At 44.5% G+C, this 24,000-nt stretch overlaps 1 protein-coding gene across 5 annotated transcripts in view; it reads left to right on the forward strand.

Moving 5' to 3' along the window:
- Positions 1-271: 271 nt before the first annotated feature.
- R3HCC1L (R3H domain and coiled-coil containing 1 like) overlaps positions 272-24,000 on the forward strand; it is a 47,114-nt gene continuing 23,385 nt past the window's right edge. Inside the window, exons 1-3 of one of the 5 annotated variants that reach the window (XR_008846116.1) lie at positions 272-389; positions 4,563-4,618; positions 21,803-23,534. Coding sequence is in view for 4 of the 5 variants with exons in the window: in XM_056529483.1 (XP_056385458.1) it covers positions 21,828-23,534 (1,707 nt within the window). In the remaining variant the exon portion in view is untranslated. Of the gene's footprint in view, positions 390-415; positions 469-644; positions 957-4,562; positions 4,619-21,802; positions 23,535-24,000 lie in introns of those variants that run through there. The other 4 variants (XM_056529483.1, XM_056529485.1, XM_056529486.1 and 1 more) reach the window with 4 other exon arrangements.

A 24,000-nucleotide genomic window follows, 5' to 3' on the forward strand; every position in this document is an offset into this window, starting at 1 on the left:
AACCACACTAACTGCCACTGTACATTAGGGAACCACACTAACTGGCACTGTACATTAGGAAACCAAACCAGCTGGCAGCCTGGCACTGTACATTAGGGAACCACTCTAGCTGACGCTGACACAGTTTTATAAACCACATGCTGTTTCCTGACTCACTAACATCAGATACTTCCATCTGATCGGAATATAAAAAGTGTCAGGGAGGAGACAGAAATATAATACACATCTCTGCGGTATAAAAAATGTCAAACGCGAGCGCGCGAGTAAGTTTGTCCCAACGGGCGCGCCGTAGCCGGAGGACAGCCGCGCGTCACGTGACCAGAAGCAGTTAGATACAGTGTAGCAGCTGCGGAGCGAGAGTAAGAGGAGGAGGAGATGATGCTGCAGATGTAAGTACAGGGCTATGGGCGACAACATGTCCTCTTACTGGGAGAAGCTGACCTATACTGGAATGCGGTCAAGGACTCGGTGGGACTACAAGTCTCAGCAGAGAGGCTTGTAGAATGGTCTCTAGAGCCGTGTTTCCCATCCAGTATACCTCCAACTGTTGCAAAACTACAACTCCCAGCATGCCCGGACAGCCTTTGGCTGTCCGGGCATGCTGGGAATTGTAGTTTTGCAACAGCTGGAGGTATACTGGTTGGGAAACACAGCTCTAGGGAAATAGTACTGGTGTTATATGAGGCTATAGCTGCTGTGGAACTACAAGTCTCAGTAGCTCTTACATTACAGGAGAACTACAAGTCTCAGCATTTCACACACTTGACTCCTGATCTGTCTCCATGGTGATGCGGACAGCAGTAGATGTATCCGGGCTGGTTCTAGTAGCTGGTGATGAACTACAAGTCCCATCTTGCCTTGCAACTGTCAGTTGGTACCCTAACTGCCTCTAGACGTGGTGGAACTACAAGTCTCAGCCACCTGTTATGCAAAAAATTCCCCATATCTTATGGCTGGTATGTAATGGGTTGTAACAGTGTTTCCCAACCAGGGTGCCTCCAGCTGTTGCAAAAGTACAACTCCCAACATTCCTGGACTGGCCGAATGCTGTTTGAGCATGCTGGGAGTTGTAGTTTTGGTAGTACACATCTAAGTTATGCAGGACATTCTATCTTATGGCCTGAATGTAATGGTTTATAGCAGTGTTTCCCTAGCCGAAGGCTGTCTGGACATGCTGGGAGTTGTAGTTTTGCAAGAGCTGGAGGCACCCTGGTTGGGAAACACTGACCTATTCACAGGATAGAGAAATCTCTGGAGTTCCAAGTGCCTTTGTTTAAATGGCGTTGTGGTTGAGTGTGCATGGCTGTTCCACTCAGATATATATATATATATATATATATATATATATATATATATATATCTCTCTATCTCTATCTATTTGGCTGAGTACTCAGCGTTGCCCGGTTTTTCCTTCCTAATCCTTGTTGGGGAGGAAAATAAACAGAGGAGGAAGCTTTTGACCCCATATCCCCGGTCCTCCTATCCCCGGTCCGTAATATGTGTACCAGTTATTGAAATATCTAGAGATGAGCGAACTTACAGTAAATTCGATTCGTCACGAACTTCTCGGCTCGGCAGTTGATGACTTTTCCTGCGTAAATTAGTTCAGCTTTCCGCTGCTCCGGTGGGCTGGGAAAGGTGGATACATTCCTAGGAAAGAGTCTTCTAGAACTGTATCCACCTTTTCCAGCCCACGGAAGCACCTGGAAAGCTGAACTCATTTATGCAGGATAAGTCATCAACTGCCGAGCTGAGAAGTTCGTGACGAATCGAATTTACTGTAAGTTCGCTCATCTCTAGAAATATCTCCAGCCGTACAGAAGTTATGTGGGAACATACATTTCCCATTGATTTGAATGGGACTTTAAACAAAAACCCCGACCCTCACAAATGGGGGTAGTTAAGGGTTAAATTAACTATCCTATATTTTAAGTGGATATATAAGTAACATGTGACCAAGTATTATAGAAATATCTCCAGCCATTTGGAGGTTATGCAGTAACAAATATTTCCCATTGACTTGTATGGGACTTTAAATATAAACCCTGCCCCTGGCAAATGGGAGTGAGTAAGAGTTAAATCACCTATCCTATGTTTGTTGTTGACATATAAGTAACATGTGGCCAAGTTTCATGTTAAAATCTTTAGTGGTTTGGACGTGATGCTGGAATATAAATACATACACACACACACACACATACACATTGAGTTATATATAGATAGATAGATAGATAGATAGATAGATAGATAGATAGATAGATAGATATATAGATATATATACATATAGATAGATATATATAGATATAGAGAGATAGAGATAGATAGATAGATAGATATGTGTATATTAGGGATCGACCAATTATCGGTTTGGCCGATATTATCGGCCGATAATCACGATTTTGGGCATTATCGATATCGGCAATTACCTTGCCGATAATGCACCGCGACCGCCTCCTCACCAACCCGTCGCACCGCCCCGGCCCCATTGCTTCCCCCATCCCCGGTTTTATAATTACCTGTTCCCGGGGTCAACGCTACTTCTGGCTCCTGCTGCGTCCTGCAATGATGAGTGACGCGACACGACGTCAGTGCGCACAGTGACAGCTCAGGAGACCAGGCCACCGGAGCCAGATGTAGAGTGGGCCCCGGGAAAAGGTAATTATAAAACCGGGGATGGGGGATGGTGGCGATGATAGGACTCAGGACCCCTGGACAGGCAGGGGGAGAGAAGCGGGTGGCGGCGGCGGTCTATTGGGGGGGGGGGGGGGGGGGGGGGTAAATAGCCGATAACTTATAACGGAATATCGGTATAAGTTATCGGCTATCGGCCCTAACCTCCACCGATTATCGGTATCGGCCCTAAAAAAAACGATATAGGTCGATCCCTAGTGTATATGTGTGTATGTCAGATGTAGCAGAGTGTTCTAGTCCTTCAGCTGACTTTCCCCTGCCCTTTGCCCGCTCAGTTTAGTGATCGGTGGGCATCTCACCTCTCATGTCAGAACTTTTTCACAGGGATAAGCATCCAATGATACCAGCGCTCAGTGCTCTGCAATGTCCGGAAGCCCCATAGAGAATGCATAGGGCACTGGCCGCTCATGTGTGCTGCTGCTCTATTTATTTGGAGGACATTTTACCTTCATTCTCACAATCGGTGAGGGTCTCAGATAGAGATTGGAGGTCAGATGTCGCCTGAATGGATGGATTGGCAGCACATAGGCGCAGCCAGCGCTCCAGTCATTCTCTGTGGAGCTTTTGAACATTGTTGAGCACTGAAAGTGGTGAGATTGTTGGGGGCCCCAGCAGTTAGACCCCCCCCCCCCAAATCAGCTACTTATCCTGTGACTTGGGACTAGGGCTGGGCTGTATGACCAAATATGTGTATCACAGTATTTTTTAACTTACGGCGGTTCCACGGTATATAACGCTATTTTCACTCCCCCCCCCCCCCCCCAAAAAAAAAATCATGTGACCCACGTGCTGTGTTCGGCGACCCCCCCCCCCCCCCCCCCAATCATGTTACCCGCCAGCGCTGTTCTTCCCCCCCCCAATTAATGATCAGCCCAGCGGGTTACTACTCACAAATGTCGCCTTCAAGCACTGCCCTCCTCTTTGTTGCGGGCCGCTGGAACTCACTGTACGCCAGTGGTCTCCAACCTGTAGACCTCCAGTTGTTGCAAAACTACAACTCCCAGCATGCCCGGACAGCCGTTGGCTGTCCGGGCATGCTGGGAGTTGTAGTTTTGCAACAGCTGGAGGTCCGCAGGTTGGAGACCACTGCTGTACGCTGTATCCCTATGCCCGGGCTGCCAAAGATACAGAAAATAAACTTTAAACTCTCCTACATCGGCCACACGCTGGGGACTGGAACGCCGGACAGCCGTCAGCCTATCACCGACCGCAACGATATCCCGCCCCGGCCAGTGATAGGCTGAGCCCACTGTCATGTAAGAAGCCGGCCAGAGCCGGTGTTCCAGTCCCCAGCGTGTGGCCGACGTAGGTGAGTTTTAAAGTTTATTTTCTGTATCTTTTGCAGCCCGGGCATAGGGATACAGCGTACAGCAGTGGTCTCCAACCTGCGGACCTCCAGCTGTTGCAAAACGACAAGGCTGTCCTGGCATGCTGGGAGTTGTAGTTTTGCAGCATCTGGAGGTCTGCAGGTTGGAGACGACTGGCGTACAGTGTAGAGCTCCAGCGCCCGGCGGCCCCCAACAAATAGGAGGAGGGCAGTGCTTGATCGTGACATCTGTGAGTAGTACCCCGCTGGGCTGATCATTAATTGGGGGGGGGGGGGGGGCAGAACAGCGCTGGCGGGTCACATAGGATTAGTTCCCCAATGTGGGGACAGCGCTGCGCTGGGCTGATAATACATTCCCGAGGGGGAGGGGCCCAACCGGTATTGCGGTATGGGGGGAAATTCATATCGTGCAGCCCTAAAAACTTCGGTATGAACCGGTATACCGCCCAGCCCTACTTGGGACCTTGGAACAACGCCTTTTAAGAGTGAAATCCTACTGTTTTGTTTATTTATTTGTATTCATGTTATTATTTTTCCCTTACAGTTTGGCCGACGTAAAATCCTAACACTGGAGAAGGCACGAAGCATCTGAATGTGCAGGTAGGTAACATGTATGACGGTGGGTGGATTATGTCTACCGTAATAGCATAATGGCTACTTGTTACAGGAGTTTCATGATAATACAGTGATGACCCTTTAAGCAGTTATTATACAGTGTAATTGTTGGGTGGATGAGCTGTAATCTGAATTATTGCTTTTATCCTTTTATACTCGTGACAGTCATTCCAGATTTAAAAGGGTTTTGGCAAAATAGACAGACAAGTGGATTTGTAATGTACTTAGTACTTCAATTCCCTGATAGATGAAAGATTTTTATATTGCGGTCATTGAATCAAAACATTCTTGTTCGTTTTCTCTTTAACTGGAGCTGACGAAGGCACATGGTTCATTAAAGGGGTACTCTACCCTGTCTGATCGCGGGATCCCACCGCTGGGGACCCCCGCATTATTGCATGCGGCACCCACCTGGTTTTTCACCGGAACCGCTGGAGGGTCTGAGTCGCGACTCTTGGAACGGAAGTCCGTGACGTCAGGACTCCGCCCCCGTGTGACGTCACGCTCCGCCCCTCAATGCAAGCCTACGGGAGGGGTCGTGATAGCTGTCGCGCCCCCTCCCATAGACTTGCATTGAGGGGCGGAGTGTGAGGTCACACGGGGGCGAAGTAATCGGACCCGGAGCGAACACGCTCCAGGGACTGATTACAAACGGGGTGCCGCGTGCAAGATCACGGGGGTCCCCAGCGGTGGGACTCCCGCGATCAGGCATCTTATGCCCTATCCTTTGGGTAGGGGATAAGATGTCTAAGCACCGGAGAACCCCTTTAACCCCTTAACGACAATGGACGTAAATGTACATCCTGGTGCGGTGGTACTTAACGGTGCTTGCAGCAGGTCCCGGCTGCTATGTCCGCCATTAACCCCTCAGATGCCGTGATCAATACAGATCACGGCATCTGCGGCAGTGCGGTACTTTAAATGGATGATTGGATCACCCACAGTGCTGCCGCAGGGATCCTATCATCCAGCATGGCCGTCTCCCGGGGTCTTCTACTCTGGTCTGAGCAGACCAGAGCAGAAGATCACCAATAATACTGATCAGTGCTATGCCCTATGCATAGCACTGAACAGGATTAGCAATCAAAGGAGTGCTATAGATAGTCCCCTATGGGGACTGTTAAAGTGTAAAATGAAAGTTTAAAAAAAGGTTAAAAAAAAAGAAGAAAAAATTGAAAAATCCCCTCCCCCAATAAAAATGTAAAATGTCCTTTTTTTCCCATTTTACCCCCATAAAGTGTAAAAGAAAAATTAATACACATATTTGGTATCACCTCGTGCGTAAATGTCCAAACTATTAAAATATAATGTTATTGATACCGTATGGTGAATGGCGTGAACGCAAAAAAAACAAAAAAAAACTAAATTGATGATTTTTTGTCACATTTTATTGAAAAAAAATTATAATAAAAAAATTATAAGTTTTATATAAACGTGGTATCAATAAAAAGTACAGATTATAGCGCAAAAAATGAGCCCTCATACCGCCGCTTTTGCGGAAAAATGAAAATTATAGGTCATCAAAATGGGATTTTAGACATACTAATTTGGTTAAAAAGTTAGCGTTTTTTTTTTTGGTTTTTTTTTTTAGCGCAACAATAATAGAAAAGTATATAATCATGGGTATCATTTCAATCGTATTGACCCTCAGAATAAAGAACACATGTCATTTTTAACGTAAATTGTACGGCGTGAAAACGAAACCTTCCAAAATTAGCAAAATTGCGTTTTTCTTTTTAATTTCCCCACACAAATAGTATTTTTTTGGTTGCGCCATACAATTAATGGTAAAAAGAGTGATGTCATTATGCAGGACAACTTGTCGCACAAAAAACAAGCCCTCATACTAGTCTGTGGATGAAAATTATAAAAGAGCTACGATTTTTAGAAGACGAGGAGGAAAAAACGAAAAATGCAAAAATATAATTGGCCTGGTCCTTAAGGGGTTAAAGAGAAACTGACAGCTAGTTCACCCGCACTAAACCAAATATACCGGGTTATAGTGCGGGGGAATATCTGTAAAAAGTGGGGTTACTCGCTTATTTAGGTAAAGTATTTCCAGAGTTATGCCTGTTACTAATTCTACAAGACCTTTGGCTGTCCGGGCATGCTGGGAGTTGTAGTTTTGCAACAGCTGGAGGCACCCTAGTTGGGAAAGACTGCTTTAGAGTTTTGGAGGTTTTGTAACAGACCCGTCGACATGTTTACACTATTAATGTTCTACCAGTATGACTTGTTCCTATGCTATAGGATTCTTTAGGATAATTATATCTGTGGGACTCGGACTCTATTATAAATAAAGACATGTATATGCGGTATGTTTTGGATATGATTAGATCCTGATACACTTATGGTTTTTATTTGTTTTTACGTCTGTTCTTATGGATGTAGTGGGAAACGATGCACGTGAAGGGCTAAATGCCTTTTGTGTATGCAAAACATAATTATTATTATTCTTCCTGCTTACTTGATATTTGTGATCATGACTAAAGGGGTGTGAGACGCCAGAAATGTGTTGGTCATTTTGTGGCCCTTGAGCAATGTGTGTATTTTTAAAATGCCTTAATAAAGTTGGCGTTTCTTCATTGCTCGAGCCTGATCCACCTGTTTTAAAACTTTTAGCGGTGACTTCTCCAGTAGCCGCAGTTTGCAGGGGGTATTGTGAGTCCTTGTAGCGCTTTGTGACGTGATTTTGGACAAAGATCATTCTGAGCAAAGGGACATCTCATGGGTGGAACTATTGTTTAGAGCAGTGGTCTCAAACTGTGGCCCTCCACATGTTGCAACACTTCAACTCCCAGCATGCCCGGACAGCCGTTGGCTGTCCGGGCATGCTGGGAGTTGTAGTTTTGCAACATCTGAAGGGCCACAGATTAAGACCGCTGGTTTAGAGAGAGCGTTTTGGGAACCCAGAGGCGAGTGAGTAAAGCGAGACAATACAATCCATAATAATCCATTGTGTCTGAAATATCTGAATCTTCTGACGCGTTTCAGGCATAATTCACGTATACATTTCAATCACTTTATATGTCTGACAACAAACCTAAGTGGGTACTCCGCCCTTAGACATCTTTTCCCCTATCCAAAGTATAGGGGATAAGATGTCTGATTGGAGGGCGTGTGGTATGACGTCACAACCACGGCTAGCCAAACCCAGCGTTCTGAACTTAAAGGGGTATTCCAAGAAAAAAAGTTTATTTTATATATCAACTGGCTCCAGAAAGTTAAACAGATTTGTAAATTACTTCCAAAAAAAAAAAAAAAAATCTTAATCCTTCCAGTACTTATTAGCAGCTGTACTGTATACTACAGAGGAAATGATTTTCTTTTTGGATTTGCTATAGGGATTTTCTTCTGCTATGGACAGCAGAGGTCAACAGAGAGCTGTGGTCGTGACAGAAGAGAAATCCAAAAAAGAAAATAATTTCCTCTGTAGCATACAGCCGCTTAGAAGTACTGTAAGGATTAAGATTTTTTTTAATAGAAGTAATTTGCTAATTTTTTTAACTTTCTGGCACCAGTTGATTTAAAAAAAAAAAAAAAAACACATTTCAACCGGAGTACCCCTCATGTTTAGAAAGCCGGGATGCCTGCACAGAGATCGCAGTTGGTCCCAGCGGCCGGACCACCGCAAAGTGATATGTAGTAGTAGTAATAGAATACTGCTGTGAGATGTGGCCTCAGTATGGTGTCACGAATGTATTATAGGGGCATTTTTGCGCCTGTGTTACAGCAAACTGTCCCAACCATGGGTTTTATTTCTATGATGCTGTGAGTTTGGGTCACTAAACCCACAGATGAGCCTAAACATGCAGCAAAAATGTCACCCTAATGCAGCAAAAATGTCACCCTAATGCAGCAAAAATGTCACCCTAATGCAGCAAAAATGTCACCCTAATACCGTATGAAAGTGTCTTATAGAGTCATTAATGGATCTGACTAGGGGGTTTATATGAATCTTAAACTGTTTCCCTGACTATCCCTAAATGCTCTCATTTTCACCTTAATTAATTAATTATTTATTTATTGTTATTTTTAATTCCTCTTTTCCCCCTTCCCCCTTGAAGCATTAGGCTACCTACCTGTATTTTTTTTTTTTTTAACTACTTTTTGTTGACTACAATATATAATCTAATGATTGTTAATTTGGTCACGTTGCGACATAACGGAGCCACGACACAACAGTTGCTTAAAGAGTACCTGTCATCAAACTATATTTTCTAAACTAACTCAGATTATGTTCCCTAACTACTCATAACACCCCTCCTGCCCTTAAAGGGGTACTCTGTTGCTCAGCGTTTGGAACAAACTGTTCTGAATGCTGGAGCCTGGAGCTCGAGACTTCATAGCCCCGCCCCTCATGATGTCACGCCCCACCTCTTCAATGCAAGTCTATGGGAGGGGGCGTGACGGCCGTCACGACCCCTCCCATAGACTTGCATTGAGGGAGTGGGGCATGATGTCATGAGGGGCGGGGCTATAACGTCACGAGCTCCCGCCTCCAGCGTTCAGAACAGTTTGTTCCAAACGCTGAGCAGCGGAGTACCCCTTTAAGAAAAAAAGAACTCTGAGCCTTAAAAAGCTGTGTATCATACGTTTCCCCTAGCTCCTGGCAGGAGAGATTGGTTGTTCACCAGCAGATGCAACATCAATGAAGCCTATGATAGCTGTGCCTCCCCATGCCCCCCGCACACGCTTTGAGTTCAGTCTCCTGCCAGGCCGGTAGGTGACCACACAATTGTTTGACTTCCGCAGGGAACAGAACAGAGCCACCTAGTGGCTTGTTTTTCAATCACATTAAAAATAAATAAAGGTTGAGAATTTTAAAAGGGTTCTCCACTGGCCAGCATCCGGAAGTAAATGTTCTGAACGCTGTTTTCATGCTGCAGGGGTCGGCCATGCCCCCTCAATGCAAGTCTATGTCCATTGACTTGCATTTAGGGGCAACCTGGAGCTCGTGATTTCATAGCCCCACCCCCTCATGGTGTCACGCCCCACCTCCTCAATGCAAGTCTATGGGAGCGGGCGTGACGGCCGTCACGCCCCCTCCCATAGACTTGCATTGAGGGAGTGGGGCATGATGTCATGAGGGGCGGGGCTATAACGTCACGCTTTTTTCATGCTGTAGGGGTCGGCCATGCCCCCTCAATGCAAGTCTATGTCCATTGACTTGCATTTAGGGGCAGCCTGGAGCTCGTGACTTCATAGCCCCACCCCCTCATGGCGTCACGCCCCACCTCCTCAATGCAAGTCTATGGGAGCGGGCCCCCTCCCATAGACTTGCATTGAGGAGGTGGGGCGTGACGCCATGAGGGGTGGGGCTATGAAGTCAGGAGCTCCAGCGTTCGGAACAGTTTGTTCCAAACGCTGAGCAACAGAGTACCCCTTTAACTACACTACACAAGGGGCGTGGCCGACCCCCATTCCCCCGCAGTGCAAAAACGGCGTTCGGAACATTTACTTCCGAACGCTGGCCAGTGGAGTACCCCTTGTAAATAGCAAAGTGTCTTCTATTAATATAAGGAACAATATGCTAAAAGTTTAGTTTGGTGACAGGTACTCTTTAAAATCCAAACTTGATGGATTTTTGAGCACAAGTTGCACGTGATTCTGCTAGTGCCGACCTCCATGCACGTTCCTTGCGACTGTTCCCGTTGCAGCTCCTTCTGGATCCCCACTGCTCAAACCTCCAGTTTTTTCCTGGGATGTAGGTTTCAATTATGTGTAGGGACAAAACAAAGCTGCATCATAGTTCACGTTATAAAGTGCAGCACGAATTCTTATTAGAAGCAATGGGGCTGGGAACCCTGTGCAGTTTTCTCACACAACATACTTAAGTGCACAAGGACTTTCTTTCCTGCCTATTTCAGCTTTTTACTTGTTATTGCAATAACGTTTCTGATCCGGCGTGAGGTTTTTCTAATTCCGCGTGTCTTCTCCGCATATGACTTGTAGAATTAATTAATATGTGACGGCTCCTATGGCAGCTAAGGTTGTCTGAGAAATCTGCATTATCGGGGCCGGTGAGGGAGATCGATGTCTGCGCTGACTGGTGTCGTCTCATTATAACTCTGCTAATTACATAGGTAAAATCTATCCGCATAGATTAGTTTCTGCAGATCGGGCGCGTTACTATGTCCCAGGCTTGGGATGGAATAATTACCTGGATGAGAAACATCTGCAGTGCCTGGTGGTGTGGTTTATGGAGAATTTATCATTTGGTTTTAGATTTTTATTTTTATTTTTTATTTTTTTGTGGTGTCATTTTTTATTTGTTGCAATTGTAGTTTTGCGACTTTTTTTTTTTTTTTTTTATAGACAACTTATTTTTTTTCTAAAATAGCCAAAATCCGGTTGAGATGCTGCAGTGGTTCTGAAGTTATCACGTGCGTCTTTTTACTCCACTAAGGCCCCTTTCTCACTGCCCGTATACGGCGGCAATCTCCCCTATTTTTCTGTTTGACAGCCGTAATTTTGACGGGTCATAACGGCCAATAACTGATCCCGATGGACCCCATTATAGTCAATGTCATGCAACACACTTTTTTAATTTTTTTTATATTTTGGTTAAAGTTTGTACTGTTAAAGGGGTATTCCAGGCATTTTTTTTATATATATGAATTGGCTCCAGAAAGTTAAACAGATTTGTAAATTACTTCTATTAAAAAATCTTAATCCTTCCAATAGTTATTAGCTTCTGAAGTTGAGTTGCTGTTTTCTGTCTAACTGCTCTCTGATGACTCACGTCCCGGGAGCTGTCCAGCTCCTATGGGGATATTCTCCCATCATGCACAGCTCCCGGGACGTGACATCATCATTGAGCAGTAAGGCTGGGTTCACACCACGTTTTGTTAAATACGGTTACCGTATATGGCTTGGAGGAGGGGGCGGGGCTTAATCGCGGCGCCCGCACTCAGCCGTATTCGGGAACCGTATTTAAAGGAGTAGTCCAGTGGTGACTCAGTGGTGAGCAACTTATCCCCTATCCTAAGGATAGGGGATAAGTTGCAGATCGCGGGGGGTCCGACCGCTGGGGCCCCCTGCGATCTCCTGTACGGAGCCCCGACAGCCCGCGGGAAGGGGGCGTGTCGACCTCCGCACGAGGCGGCGGCCAACACGCCCCCTCAATACAACTCTATGGCAGAGCCGAAGCGCTGCCTTCGGCAATCTCCGGCTCTGCCATTGAGATGTATTGAGGGGGCGTGTCGGCCGCCGCTTCGTGCGGGGGTCGACACCCGCTATCTGGGCCGAGAGCCGGGGCCCAGTACAGAGAGCGCAGGGGGCCCCAGTGGTCGGACCCCCCGCGATCTCAAACTTATCCACTATCCTTAGGATAGGGGATAAGTTTTTCACCACTGGACTACCCCTTTAATGTATGTCTATGAGCCGACCGGAGTGAACCGCAGCCTCCGGTCGGCTTCGTTTTCGGCCGTATGCGGTTTCCCGACCATAGGCAAAAACGCGGTCGACCACGTTTTTGCCTGCGGTCGGGAAACCGCATACGGCCGAAAACGAAGCCGACCGGAGGCTACGGTTCACTCCGGTCGACTCATAGACATACATTAAATACGGTTCCCAAATACGGCTGAGTGCGGGCGCCGCGATTAAGCCCCGCCCCCCTCCTCCCAGCTGTATACGGGAACCGTATTTAACGAAACGTGGTGTGAACCCAGCCTTAGACAGAAAACTTCAGAAGCTAATAACTATTGGAAGGATTAAGATTTTTTAATAGAAGTAATTTACAAATCTGTTTAACTTTCCGGAGCCAGTTGATATATATAAAAAAAAGTTTTTGCCTGGAATACCCCTTTAATGTTGTATAATGCTACCTATGTTTAAATCTCAAAATAAATGTTGTTATTCTAAAGAAATGTTCCTGATATTTCTACTTTTTTTTATTTAAAGGAGGTTTAGTTACCCCGAACTGCAATTCATATAGAGGGACATTTATCAGTGTTTGCTTATATATTCTTTTTTTTTTTTTAGTAATTTTTTCCTTACTTTTTTTTGCTTATGTGCGACTTATTTATCAACTGGGTTCATCCTGTTGATAATTTTCTTTCACGTAAGCAATTTTTTCTTTTTTACTTTGGTAGTAGCTTTTTCTGCTCCATGTTTGAGTAAATTTAGTAAATTTTTAACCCTGTTGTGACTTTTTTTTGCGCAGGTGCGACTGTCGCAGTTAATAAATACCTGACTACCCGAAGTCCATTTTAAAATTATTACTACGTAGTAAATTTTTGGAAAACTTGCTTTTCTCGCTTTCCAGTCAAAATGTCGCACGAAAAATCGCGTAGTCGCAGTTGTGACAATTTTGCGACAATTATAGTAAAGAAAACCTGACTAAACCCGTTGATAAATGTCCATAATCGTGCTTTACATCCCATTTTAGGGCCAAAACTTCAGACCCTGGTGGCTGAGGTGCTTTTTGTGAGGTGAATTTTCATTTGCGCCAAATTTATGAATTGATGTGTGACTTTTATAAATTTGACAAAAAATATGCCAGAAACACTAATTCCCCCCCTATATGTCTATACCCCAGGCTTTGTTGAATGGTAACATACATACACACACTATATTAAACTCATGGCTCTGTTCATATCTGTATTGGAGTCTTCCTCACAGATTCAATCACATTAAAGGAATACTCCGGCCATAAGACATCTCATCCCCTAGGGGATAAGATGCCTGATCACGGGGGTCCCGCCTATGGGAGGAGGCTTGCATTAAGGGGGCAGAGCGTGACGTCACATAGTGGCGGAGCCGAGACGTCACAATACTCCGGCCATGTGATGGGCAGTCATCAGACCCGGTGCGAACATGCTTCGGGGGCTGTTGGTAACGGGGTGCTGCGTGAAAGATCACGGGGGTCCCTAGCAGCGGGACCCCCGCGATCAGGCATCTTATCCCCTATCCATTGGATAGGGGATAAGATGTCTTAGCGCCGGAGTACCCCTTTAAGGGTAGGGACATACACGCCATATTTTACTGTGTATTTTCCTACCCATTGAAGTCAATTGGTGGCATAATGCACAGCTGACTTTGCTGGTCATTCACTTTAATGGGTGGGAAAATAAACAGCAGCAAAATATGGCTTGTGAGACCGTTTTCTTAAGGTCTCTTCACACGTACAGGATCCTCCGCATATTTGATGACCAGATTTGAAGCTGCAGATTTCAATGTAAACTAAATGATGGAACACAGCTTCTAATATGTGCAGGATACTGTATGTGTGAATAATCCTCAAAGGGGTATTCAAGGTATGAAAAATATAGGGGACAGGATAGGAGGTAAGTGTCTAATCAGGGGGTCTGACCGATTGGACCCCTCCACGATCTCCAAAACTGGGCCCAGCTGTCCCCGATAAGCTCTCCGGCACCCACTTTCTGAGACAAACCAGTCTCTGCAGCGGCGGTCCAAAGGCATGTACTTCATATCGGTGGGTTGTCTGTGGAGGACCTGGCCCATCTTTCATCACACAGTAAGATTGACTTTGCCATTCTGGCCAAATGATGAGGATGCTACCCATAGCAATAACAATGTTTTTTGATTATTATTATTTTGACTGGCAGCTTTAGAGGGAGGCACATACTGCAGTGCCCCTCCACCACTTATAGCTCCAGATTGCAATCACAGGAGTGAGACCTGGTGCGAGTGCATTTTTTGACATGGTTGGGCAACATGTCAAAAGTTGTTTTAAATGACAGTAACTCTTTAAAGCGCTCTCTCTCTCTCTCTCTCTCTCTCTCTCTCTCTCTCTCTCTCTCTCTCTATATATCTATATCTATATATATATATATATATATATATATATATATATATATATATATATATATATATATAATCTATCTATATATACGGTGTATGTGTATATATATATATATATATATATATAATATATATATATGGAGAGGGATGGATGATAGCGATGGGCGGCTGAAACGTTGCTATGGATTGGAATAAAACTACTTGAAAATTTACTTGTGTGCTGCAGCTAACCTCCCCTTTTTGGGTGTGTGTGTGTGTGTGTGTATATATGTATATATGTATATATAATATATATATATATATATATATGTATATATATATATATAAATATTTATATATATATATATATATATATATATATAAATATTTATATATATATATATAAATTTATATATATATATATATATAAATATTTATATATATATATATATATATATATATATATATATATATATATAATATTTATATTTATATATATATAATATTTATATTTATATATATATATATATATTTATATATATTTATATTTATATATATTTATATTTATATATATATATATTATAATATATATATATATATATATATATATATATATATATATATATATATATATATATATATATTATATATATATATATATATAATATAATATAAAATTTTGTATCTCGTCAACCATTCGTTCGGTCAGTAGCTCTCTCCCGAACTAGCCTGATTCTCCGATGTACATGCATGCTCTGCCAAGCATTCTTCTATGCCAGTGTTTCCTAACCAGCGTGCCTCCAGCTGTTGCAAAACTAAAACATCCAGCATGCCCCAACAGCCAAAGGCTCTCCTCCAGGAGTTGTAGATTTGCCTCAGCTGGAGGCACCCCGGTTGGGAAACACTGATCTTTGCAGTATGGAGGGGGCAGGTTTGCTACTGTCGGACTCCTCAGGCGATAGCTTCCCTCCCTGAGAACAAAAAGGATCGGGAAAGTTAAATTTCATCTGCCTGATCCTTATGACATCTGCCATTAGAGGGGGAGTCTGTAGGCCTCGTACACTTAAGATTAGAGCTGCACAATATATATCACAATCCCATTGCGATAATTGGAGATTGCGATATAACGGGGAGGAGAGACAGTGAGCCGCACGTCGGGGGGGGGGGGGGGGGTGGTTGGTCCGCACACATGGGAGCCGAATCAGGGGAAAGATGGGAGTAGAGTCTGGCTTCGTCGGCGGCTGTATTCTATGCTCCCCTGCGGCACGGTCCGGGCCCTTCACTGTGCGGCTGACTGTCTCTCCCAGCAGTGCCGAGCACTGGGAGGAGGTGAATTAACCCCTCTACAACTGGCCGCCGTATGTATACAGCGTGGCCGTGCAGCGGGTGTATGAAGCGAGCTAAGGAGCTGAGCTCACTTTATACTGGCTAATGTCGGCCATCACCGATCCGGCTGATGTCCGGAATTAACCCTTTAGACGTCACAATCAAAGTTGATTGCGGCGTCTAAAATGCCAGCAGCTCAGTGGAGCTGATCGGGACACCCGCGGCTGAGAGGACTGGCGGAGGTTCCCTACCTTCGTTCGTTCTGTCTGATAACACTGATCCGTGCTGTGCTGTAGGCGTTGTGCTGTGCTATAGGTTCCTATGGCACAGCATTGATCAGTGTCTGCAATCATAAGATTGCATCTAATAGTCCCCATGGCAGTGTTTTCCAAACAGTGTGCCTCCAGCTGTTGCAAAACGACAACTCCCAGCATGCCCGGACAGCCAACGGCTGTCCGGGCATGCTGGGAGTTGTAGTTTTGCAGCAGCTGGCGGCACACCTAGTTGGGAAACACTGACCTAGACTATATACTACTGTATAGTCCAACATGCTGGGAGTTGTAGTTTTGCAGCAGCTGGAGGCACACCTGGTTGGGAAACACTGACCTAGACTATATACTATTGTATAGTCCAACATGCTGGGAGTTGTAGTTATGCAACAACTGGAGGCACCCTTGTTTGGAAAACACTGCCCGATCCTAGCTCGGCCTCCTCACCCTTATGTGCGCCTTACCTGTGCCAGTGCCTCTGTTCCTCCTTTCTTCTGTAATGCTAGGTATATAGCGGTGCCCACTTTATTTAGTATGGCCTTTTTATGTTCTCCAGAATGCAGCTTTATTGCTTTTTCTCAGTACGGCACATGAGAGGATAGCGACTCCCCTGACAGCCGGTAACTGTTTCCTTCTGCTAAAAGCAAGATGTTTGGTTTTCGGTGTGTACCCCCCCCTCTATTTATGTGTCACACCAGATATAAAGCCAAGGTTAGCCCGCTCTCCTGCTAAGAAGCAAAGCTTCACTGCTAGAGCCTAGAATCCATAGGAATGGCGACAAGGCTAATGATGTGGGCATTACTCTTCATATATGTTCACATGGAGGCAGAACACAAGGGTTAAAGAGGTACTCCGGTGGAAAACTATTTTTATTTTTATTTTTTTTTTTTAAATCAACTGGTGCCAGAAAGTTAAACAGATTTGTAAATGACTTCTATTAATAAAAAATAATAATAATCTTTACCCTTCCAGTACTTTTTAGCAGCTGTACACTACAGAGGAAATTATTTTCTTTTTTTAATTTTTTTTGTCTTGTCCACAGTGCTCTCTGCTGACACCTGATGCCCGTATCAGGAACTGTCGAGAGAAGGAGAAAATCCTCATAGCAAACCTATACTGCTCTGGATAGTTCCTGATACGGACAGAGGTGTCAGCAGAGAGCACTGTGGACAACACAAAAAAGTTATTCAAAAAGAAAAGTTTCCTCTGTAGCATACAGCTGCTAAAAAGTAGTGGAAGGATTAAGATTTTTTTATGGAAGTAATTTACAAATCTGTTAAACTTTCTGGCATCAGTTCATTTAAAAAACATTTTTCTTTTTCCCACCCGAGTACCTCTTTAAGCAGATTTTGTTTTATTCCTTTTGAGTCTGTAGCAGGACCCCCTGGATTACAGCTGGTAAAAGGGATTGTACAGAACTAATCAAATATAACAGAAAACAGTACCACATCACTTCATAAAACATATTATCTCCTTTTCATAGAAATCATGGCTTATAAAAAGACCAATAGGGGTCCCCATACTATCCAGAACATAATCCTCTCCGGCTGCAGTATTCTCTTTGTCCCAGCTGAAGCACAGACTGGGATAAAGTCCATAAAGTGAGGGTGGGACTAGCACTCTTCTGTGCCCACTCCTGTCCTATCAGACTGCAGCATGAATACAGAGAGGAGGGGGTTACAGAGCAGCCTGCAGTGATTGGATGAGGAGACACAGCACAGCAGACTTGAGGAGCAAGATGAGTCTTATAGTGTGAGGACATGCCCCCTTCGAAGCACAGAAAGACAAAGTGAGCAACAGTAAGAAGGTATTTGTGAGAGAAATATAGGTGCTAGACATATTCAAATTATATGTACATGATCAGGATTAGGTACCGAGTAATATAACTCAACAGGTAATCTTTAAGGCCCCTATATAACCTATATAACAACGCGGCCGAGAGACTTTAGTTGATTTCAGTGAATTGAGTTATTACTTTGCGCACCAATTATTATTACGGTATTTATTTTTTTTTATTTTTTTTACATTGACCCCCAGTTACAGCTTCACATTACATGGGGCCATTGAGGTCCGCCTGGTAATTCTTTTTAATTGTCCTACATTGTTTCTTTACTTCTTTGTTGCGATATCGGCAATTAAAGCCGCTCCGATCCTCTGACCCCTGTGCTGAGATACAGATGTATATATATTTTTTCTGGTGGAATATGAAATGTATTACCGAGTAGCGGGGTTGTGCTCATTTATCTTGCTTAACCTTTGCCTCAAGCCGTGCACTTATTTTCCCACTCACCCGGCTAATCCCTATGACATCTTTTGTTCTACAATTATAGATCGCATCGTCTTTTACAATATGCAGAGGGAAGAAATAATAAAGCTGATTTGTTAGCATTAACAGTAATTTAATCTTTACTAGATGTCCATTTATAGACATACGGCTCCTGTGAGTAACGCCCCCTGTTTTTCACATAGTATCCAGTTTTATATTTATGAAATTAGTTCATAGCTGTGTTTAGCACTGTTTTTCAAACAGTGTGCCCCCAGCTGTTGCAAAACTACAACTCCCAGCATGCCAACGGCTGGGAGTTTTGCAACAGCTGGAAGCACCCTGTATAGAAAATACTGATTTAGTGGCTCCATAGTCCCTGTTTACATCACGCTTTTGACATATTACCCTACCAATGGTGACCGAACTATGCTGACAATATGGAGCATGCTTGGCCATTTAACCCGCAAAACACTGTGAGGAACAAAGACTGTGGCCTCAATGGGGTTAGACAGGTAGGGGGCTCTCTCGTTCTTATTTCAGCCAAGGGGCCTAGTAAAAGCTTACGTTCCTTCTGGATGTTAGCTTATCAGCAAAAAGGTATCTCAACTTATACTGAGGTTAGTGGACTAAAAGTAGTCTAAGTCTATGGGGGACATTTATCATTGTTTGCTTTGGTAAGCAAGTTGTGAAAGCACTTTTTTTTTTTTTTTTTTTTAAATCCCTTCGTCATGTAGATCCTGGTCGGGCAATCACTGAAAATCAGCGATCTCCAGTCCACACACAATATGATAGTGACTGCCCGATCAGAGATGCTCTGTACCTACTGAATGGGGGGAGGCTGTGGTCATGTGACAGTCATGTGACCTGTGCGGGTGAAGAAGGTCCTATAGAGCAGCCCGGTGCCTGGGTGAGTTCTTCCTACAGGTGCTGGTGTGAGCGAACTGTATAAGTGTTTTCCAACTAGAGTGCCTTCAGCTGTTGAAACCTACAACTGCCAGTACGCTGGCAGTTGTAGTTTGCAACAGCTGGAGGCATCCTGATTGGAGTTATATCCTGATCCTGAGTTATATCCTGTATTATACTGCAGAGCTGTACTCACTATTCTGCTGGTTAGGTCACTGTGTACATGCATTACATTACTTATCCTGTACTGATCCTGAGTTATATCCTGTATTATACCCCAGAGCTGTACTCACTATTCTGCTGGTGTGGTCACTGTGTACATACATTACATTACTTATCCTGTACTGATCCTGAGTTATATCCTGTATTATACTCCAGAGCTGTACTCACTATTCTGCTGGTGAGGTCACTGTGTACAGACATTACATTACTTATCCTGTACTGATCCTGAGTTATATCCTGTATTATACTCCAGAGCTGTACTCACTATTCTGCTGGTGAGGTCACTGTGTACATACATTACATTACTTATCCTGTACTGATCCTGAGTTATATCCTGTATTATACCCCAGAGCTGTACTCACTATTCTGCTGGTGTGGTCACTGTGTACATACATTACATTACTTATCCTGTACTGATCCTGAGTTATATCCTGTATTATACTCCAGAGCTGTACTCACTATTCTGCAGGTGGAGTCACTGTGTACATACATTACATTACTTCTCGGGGGGTTTGATGTCAGCAGTGATCTTAAGGGGTGATGTCAGTAAGCACTGGTGATATCAGGGTCCATGTCAGGGGGCAATGTGAAACGGGATATCGGGGGTGAGGTCATTGAGCACTCAGTGGTGATATTAGATGACAAAAAAAATATCGAAATCCAGAATTGCTGATTTTTGGTCACTTCAAATACCAAAAATTTATAAAAAGTGATCTAAAGTCCCATCTAAGCAAAAATGGTACCGAAAAAATCTACAGATAATGGCGCAAACAATGAGCCCCCATACAGCGCTGTAAAGGAAAAAAATATAAGTGTTATTTTTAATATCATCGCTCTCACACACTCTAATACTGGTCACTAGAAGTTCAACAAGGCACGTCACATCAATAAACTCTCTAAGGATCTGAACAAAAGAATTGTTGCTTTACATAAAGATAGCCTAGGCCAGTGGTCGGCAAGCCGCGGCTCTTTACACACTTTAATGCGGCTCTTCTGTGTGCCGGGCGCCCGCAGGCCCGACGCTTGCATTAGGCAGACCAAGTGGTCGCTTAAGGGCGCAAGGACCAGGGGGCGGAAAAATGAAGGACTTTTTTATTTATTTTTTATTTTTTGCTTTCTTGCGCCGCTCGCTGTGTTATTCGTGCCATGTGTCCAAAAGCACCTCCTTCAGCTGCCACCCGCCCCTATCCCGTAGCACCCCCGAACCCCCTGTCATCCAATGCGCCCGCTCCTGTCCCATAGCACCACTGTAACACTCCCCTTTCCCCGTCTGATGCGGCCACTTCAATAGCGCTCCATTACCTCCTCACAGTTACGGCGGCAGCCCGGGCCTGCCGAGAGACGTCGTGCTAGTGACGTCACTCCGCAGACCCACGAAGGAGTACGCCGTCGGAGAGGACTCGTGGGCCACCGCCGGAGAGGAGAAGCGAAGCCTATGCCAGGTAAGTGTTGCCATGTGTCTGTGTGTGTGTGTGTCTGTGTGTGTGTGGGGGGGGGGTTAACTATGCTACCGTGCTGAACCTGCTACTTAATGTGGGGAAGCCTAATGTGGGGAACCTAATACTTAATGTGGGGAAGCATAACGTGGGGAGCCTGCGACTTAATATGGGGAAGCCTAATGTGGGGAACCTGTGACCTTATGTGGAAAACCTGCTACTTAATGTGGGGAACCTGCTACCTAATGTGGGGAAATTATGCTACCTTATGTGTGGAAACTGGGGGTGTGGGGCAGGAGTACACTTATCATCCACCAGCAACACCACAATTCCCCCCCCCCCCCCCCTCCCGTAGTAATAGCATCAGCTTATGGGATATATGGGGTGCTGCTGCGGTTGTAAATTGAGAAATCGTCTCATCGATGAGAACCTGGAATCGTGCCTAAAATTAAAAACAACAATATACAAACCTGCCTTACTCAAACTATCCAAGGAAATGCAAGGCCAATGTTCACATTAGTGGTTGTGACTTTGTCAGTCATTGTCAGGATGTAATTTTCTCTACACATTGTAAGGCAAATCTTACGGAATTTAACGTTATCGATAAATATCGTTCTAAAGTTTTTGTTTTATTAGTTGTGTTATTTGTATCCCCCCGACCTATGTGGATACTTGCATGCAGAAAATTCTCAATAAAAACTTATTGAAACTAAAAACAGTGTACCATCCTATGTATTTTCGGTTTTAAAAATGTGGCTCTCAAAATAAATTTCACTTGTGGTTTTGGCGAGATTTGGCTCAGTTGAAAAAAAAGGTTGCCCACCACTGGCCTGGACTATAAGAAGATTTGAGATTCAATGGACAGGAGTTTCCCTGAAAGGACAATTCCAAAAATTCCATAAAAAGCTTTCTACTACCAAATATTTAGCAATATAAAAAAAAAAAAAAACATAAGCCATAGTAAAAAAATATCTAATTCATTGTTTTTCCTTCACAACAGATCATCTCAGGGCATCTAGGATAAAATGGATCCATACCGACCTAGACTTCGAAGGCCTGATAAAGCCTTGTATGTCCCAAAGGCCAGACGACATGCAGCAGGTGACGAAAAAGTCAGTAGCGAAAACCCCACTGAACAAACTGGTTCCTCTTCTGATAAGACCCCAAACCAGTACAGATACAGGAATTCTACCGTCCAAGAGTATGGAGAACATCAAGATGGCAAGTTGTCGAGATCGCCCATTTTGAAGAAGCAGTCTGAGCACGAAGACCAGAGAACAGACTACACGTTGACAGAAAAGTCTGGAAATGATTCATTATGTGAAACTCTTAATAGCCTAAGCATTAATGAGAAGATGTTGCCGGGCTCGGTTGAAAGCCGTTTGTCTGCGTCACACGTTGATTCCTCTGCTACAGTGACCGAAATTAAACCCTTTCTTCCCCATGCCACTTCTGCCAACCATCGTCAGCGAAAACAGCCCAACTTTAGTAGAAGAAAGTCCGAGGAGACTTGGTCAGAACGAGATCGAGTCAGAAGGAAAGAACAAAACAAGGGAAAGTTCAAGTTTACGAAATCAGAAAGTGCTGCCGAAGCTTTACGAAGGAACGAGGGCATGTCCTCGCCAGGCTTAGCAGGGTTATCCGGCAGCACAGAGCAGTTAAGAGGCGACGCCGCGTCTGTATGTAATCAGGCCAATTTAGGTTTACCATCTCATACCGTAGATAACAGCTGGGAATGCAAAGTAGAGAATATAGATGGCACGACTGTACAACAAAGTGCGGTCTTATTTCCCGGCGCAGATAGCGCTGAAGTAATCTTTGTAAGTGACACTACTAAAGACCCATCTGGACAGCTTACAGTCTTAGAAAGCAGTGCAGATAACATGGGTAATGCACTCGCGTATGAAAAGCCAGAAGATATTACAGAAAGAAAATTAGATCCCTCTGCTGTTATAGCAGAATGTGTCTTAGAGGAGGATAACAGAGCCATTGTCTGCGCCATTGAGCCCAGCGTCGGAGCTGATGATGAACACTGGGCTGATTTAACTACGTACCCGTCTGAGAGCTCCAAAGCTGGATTAGATGGCGCACGTACTTGTGTATCACCAGTGCATGGCAATGAAGCTCAGGTTAGACTTCAAGGTATTAGCGAGGAGGAGGATGGAGAACAAGAGGGTGCGGTGGATGATGTATATAGTTATGTTGAGTATACAGAGTTGAGTCTGGTGGGTACGGGTAGCACAACAGACTTTGAAAGCAATGTAGAACAGCAGAGTACCAAAGAGGCACAAAGTATGGAGGGTTCAGAACCTGAGGAAGTCATAGCAGAGCTACCAGAGATGGTGGCGGAGACTTCAAAGCCTGGACCTGCACTGGAAAATGCAGAGTTCGCTGCATTGACAAGCCTGGAAGTTGCAGATAAGTTGCCCACTGCAGAACTTGTGGAGTCTATGCCAGCAGGGGTGAATGCGGAGGCACCATCAAAACAAGCAGAGCTTTGTCCAAAGGTTAACCATGTGAAGCCGGGTGTGTGCTCTAACAAAGTGATTGCCTTGAACTGTTCAGATGACCTAAGGGAACACAATTCATTGACTGGAACAGACTGTGTACTGGAAGGGCATTCAGACCCTTGTGGGACATCTTCATGCATAGCGGGTGCTACTGATGAAGAGAGCTGGGATTCTCTCTTTAATGACGATGGAGAGTGTCTTGATCCTCACCATATTAAAGAGGTAAATTCTGATTGACCTATCCCTTGTTTTAAGGGTGTGATCCCACATAGCATATGCCATGTGGCTTGTCGCAAATTTGAACAAAATTTTTAGCCAATACAGAATACTCTACTTTGCATAGCCATAGAGTTAAAGGATACCATTCGAGCTGCTTCAAGCCACCACTGGGGGGCGCTCATACCATACAGATTTATACAGTTCCAACTGAACTCTGTATGAAAGGTTAGGCGATAAGTGATGTGGGGGTTTAATTGCTGTATTCAGGATGCTCTTAAAATGGGTACTCTGCTGCTCAGCGTTTGGAACAAACTGTTCCGAACGCTGGAGCCGGGAGCTTGTGACGTCATAGCCCCGACCCTCATGATGTAACGCCCCGCCCCCTCAATGACGTAACGCCCCGCCCCCTCCCATAGACTTGGATTGAGGGGGCGGGGTGTGACATCATGAGCGGCGGGGCTATGATGTT

The sequence above is a fragment of the Hyla sarda genome, chromosome 7 (genome assembly GCF_029499605.1).
Source record: "Hyla sarda isolate aHylSar1 chromosome 7, aHylSar1.hap1, whole genome shotgun sequence".
Classification (NCBI taxonomy): Eukaryota; Metazoa; Chordata; class Amphibia; order Anura; family Hylidae; genus Hyla; species Hyla sarda.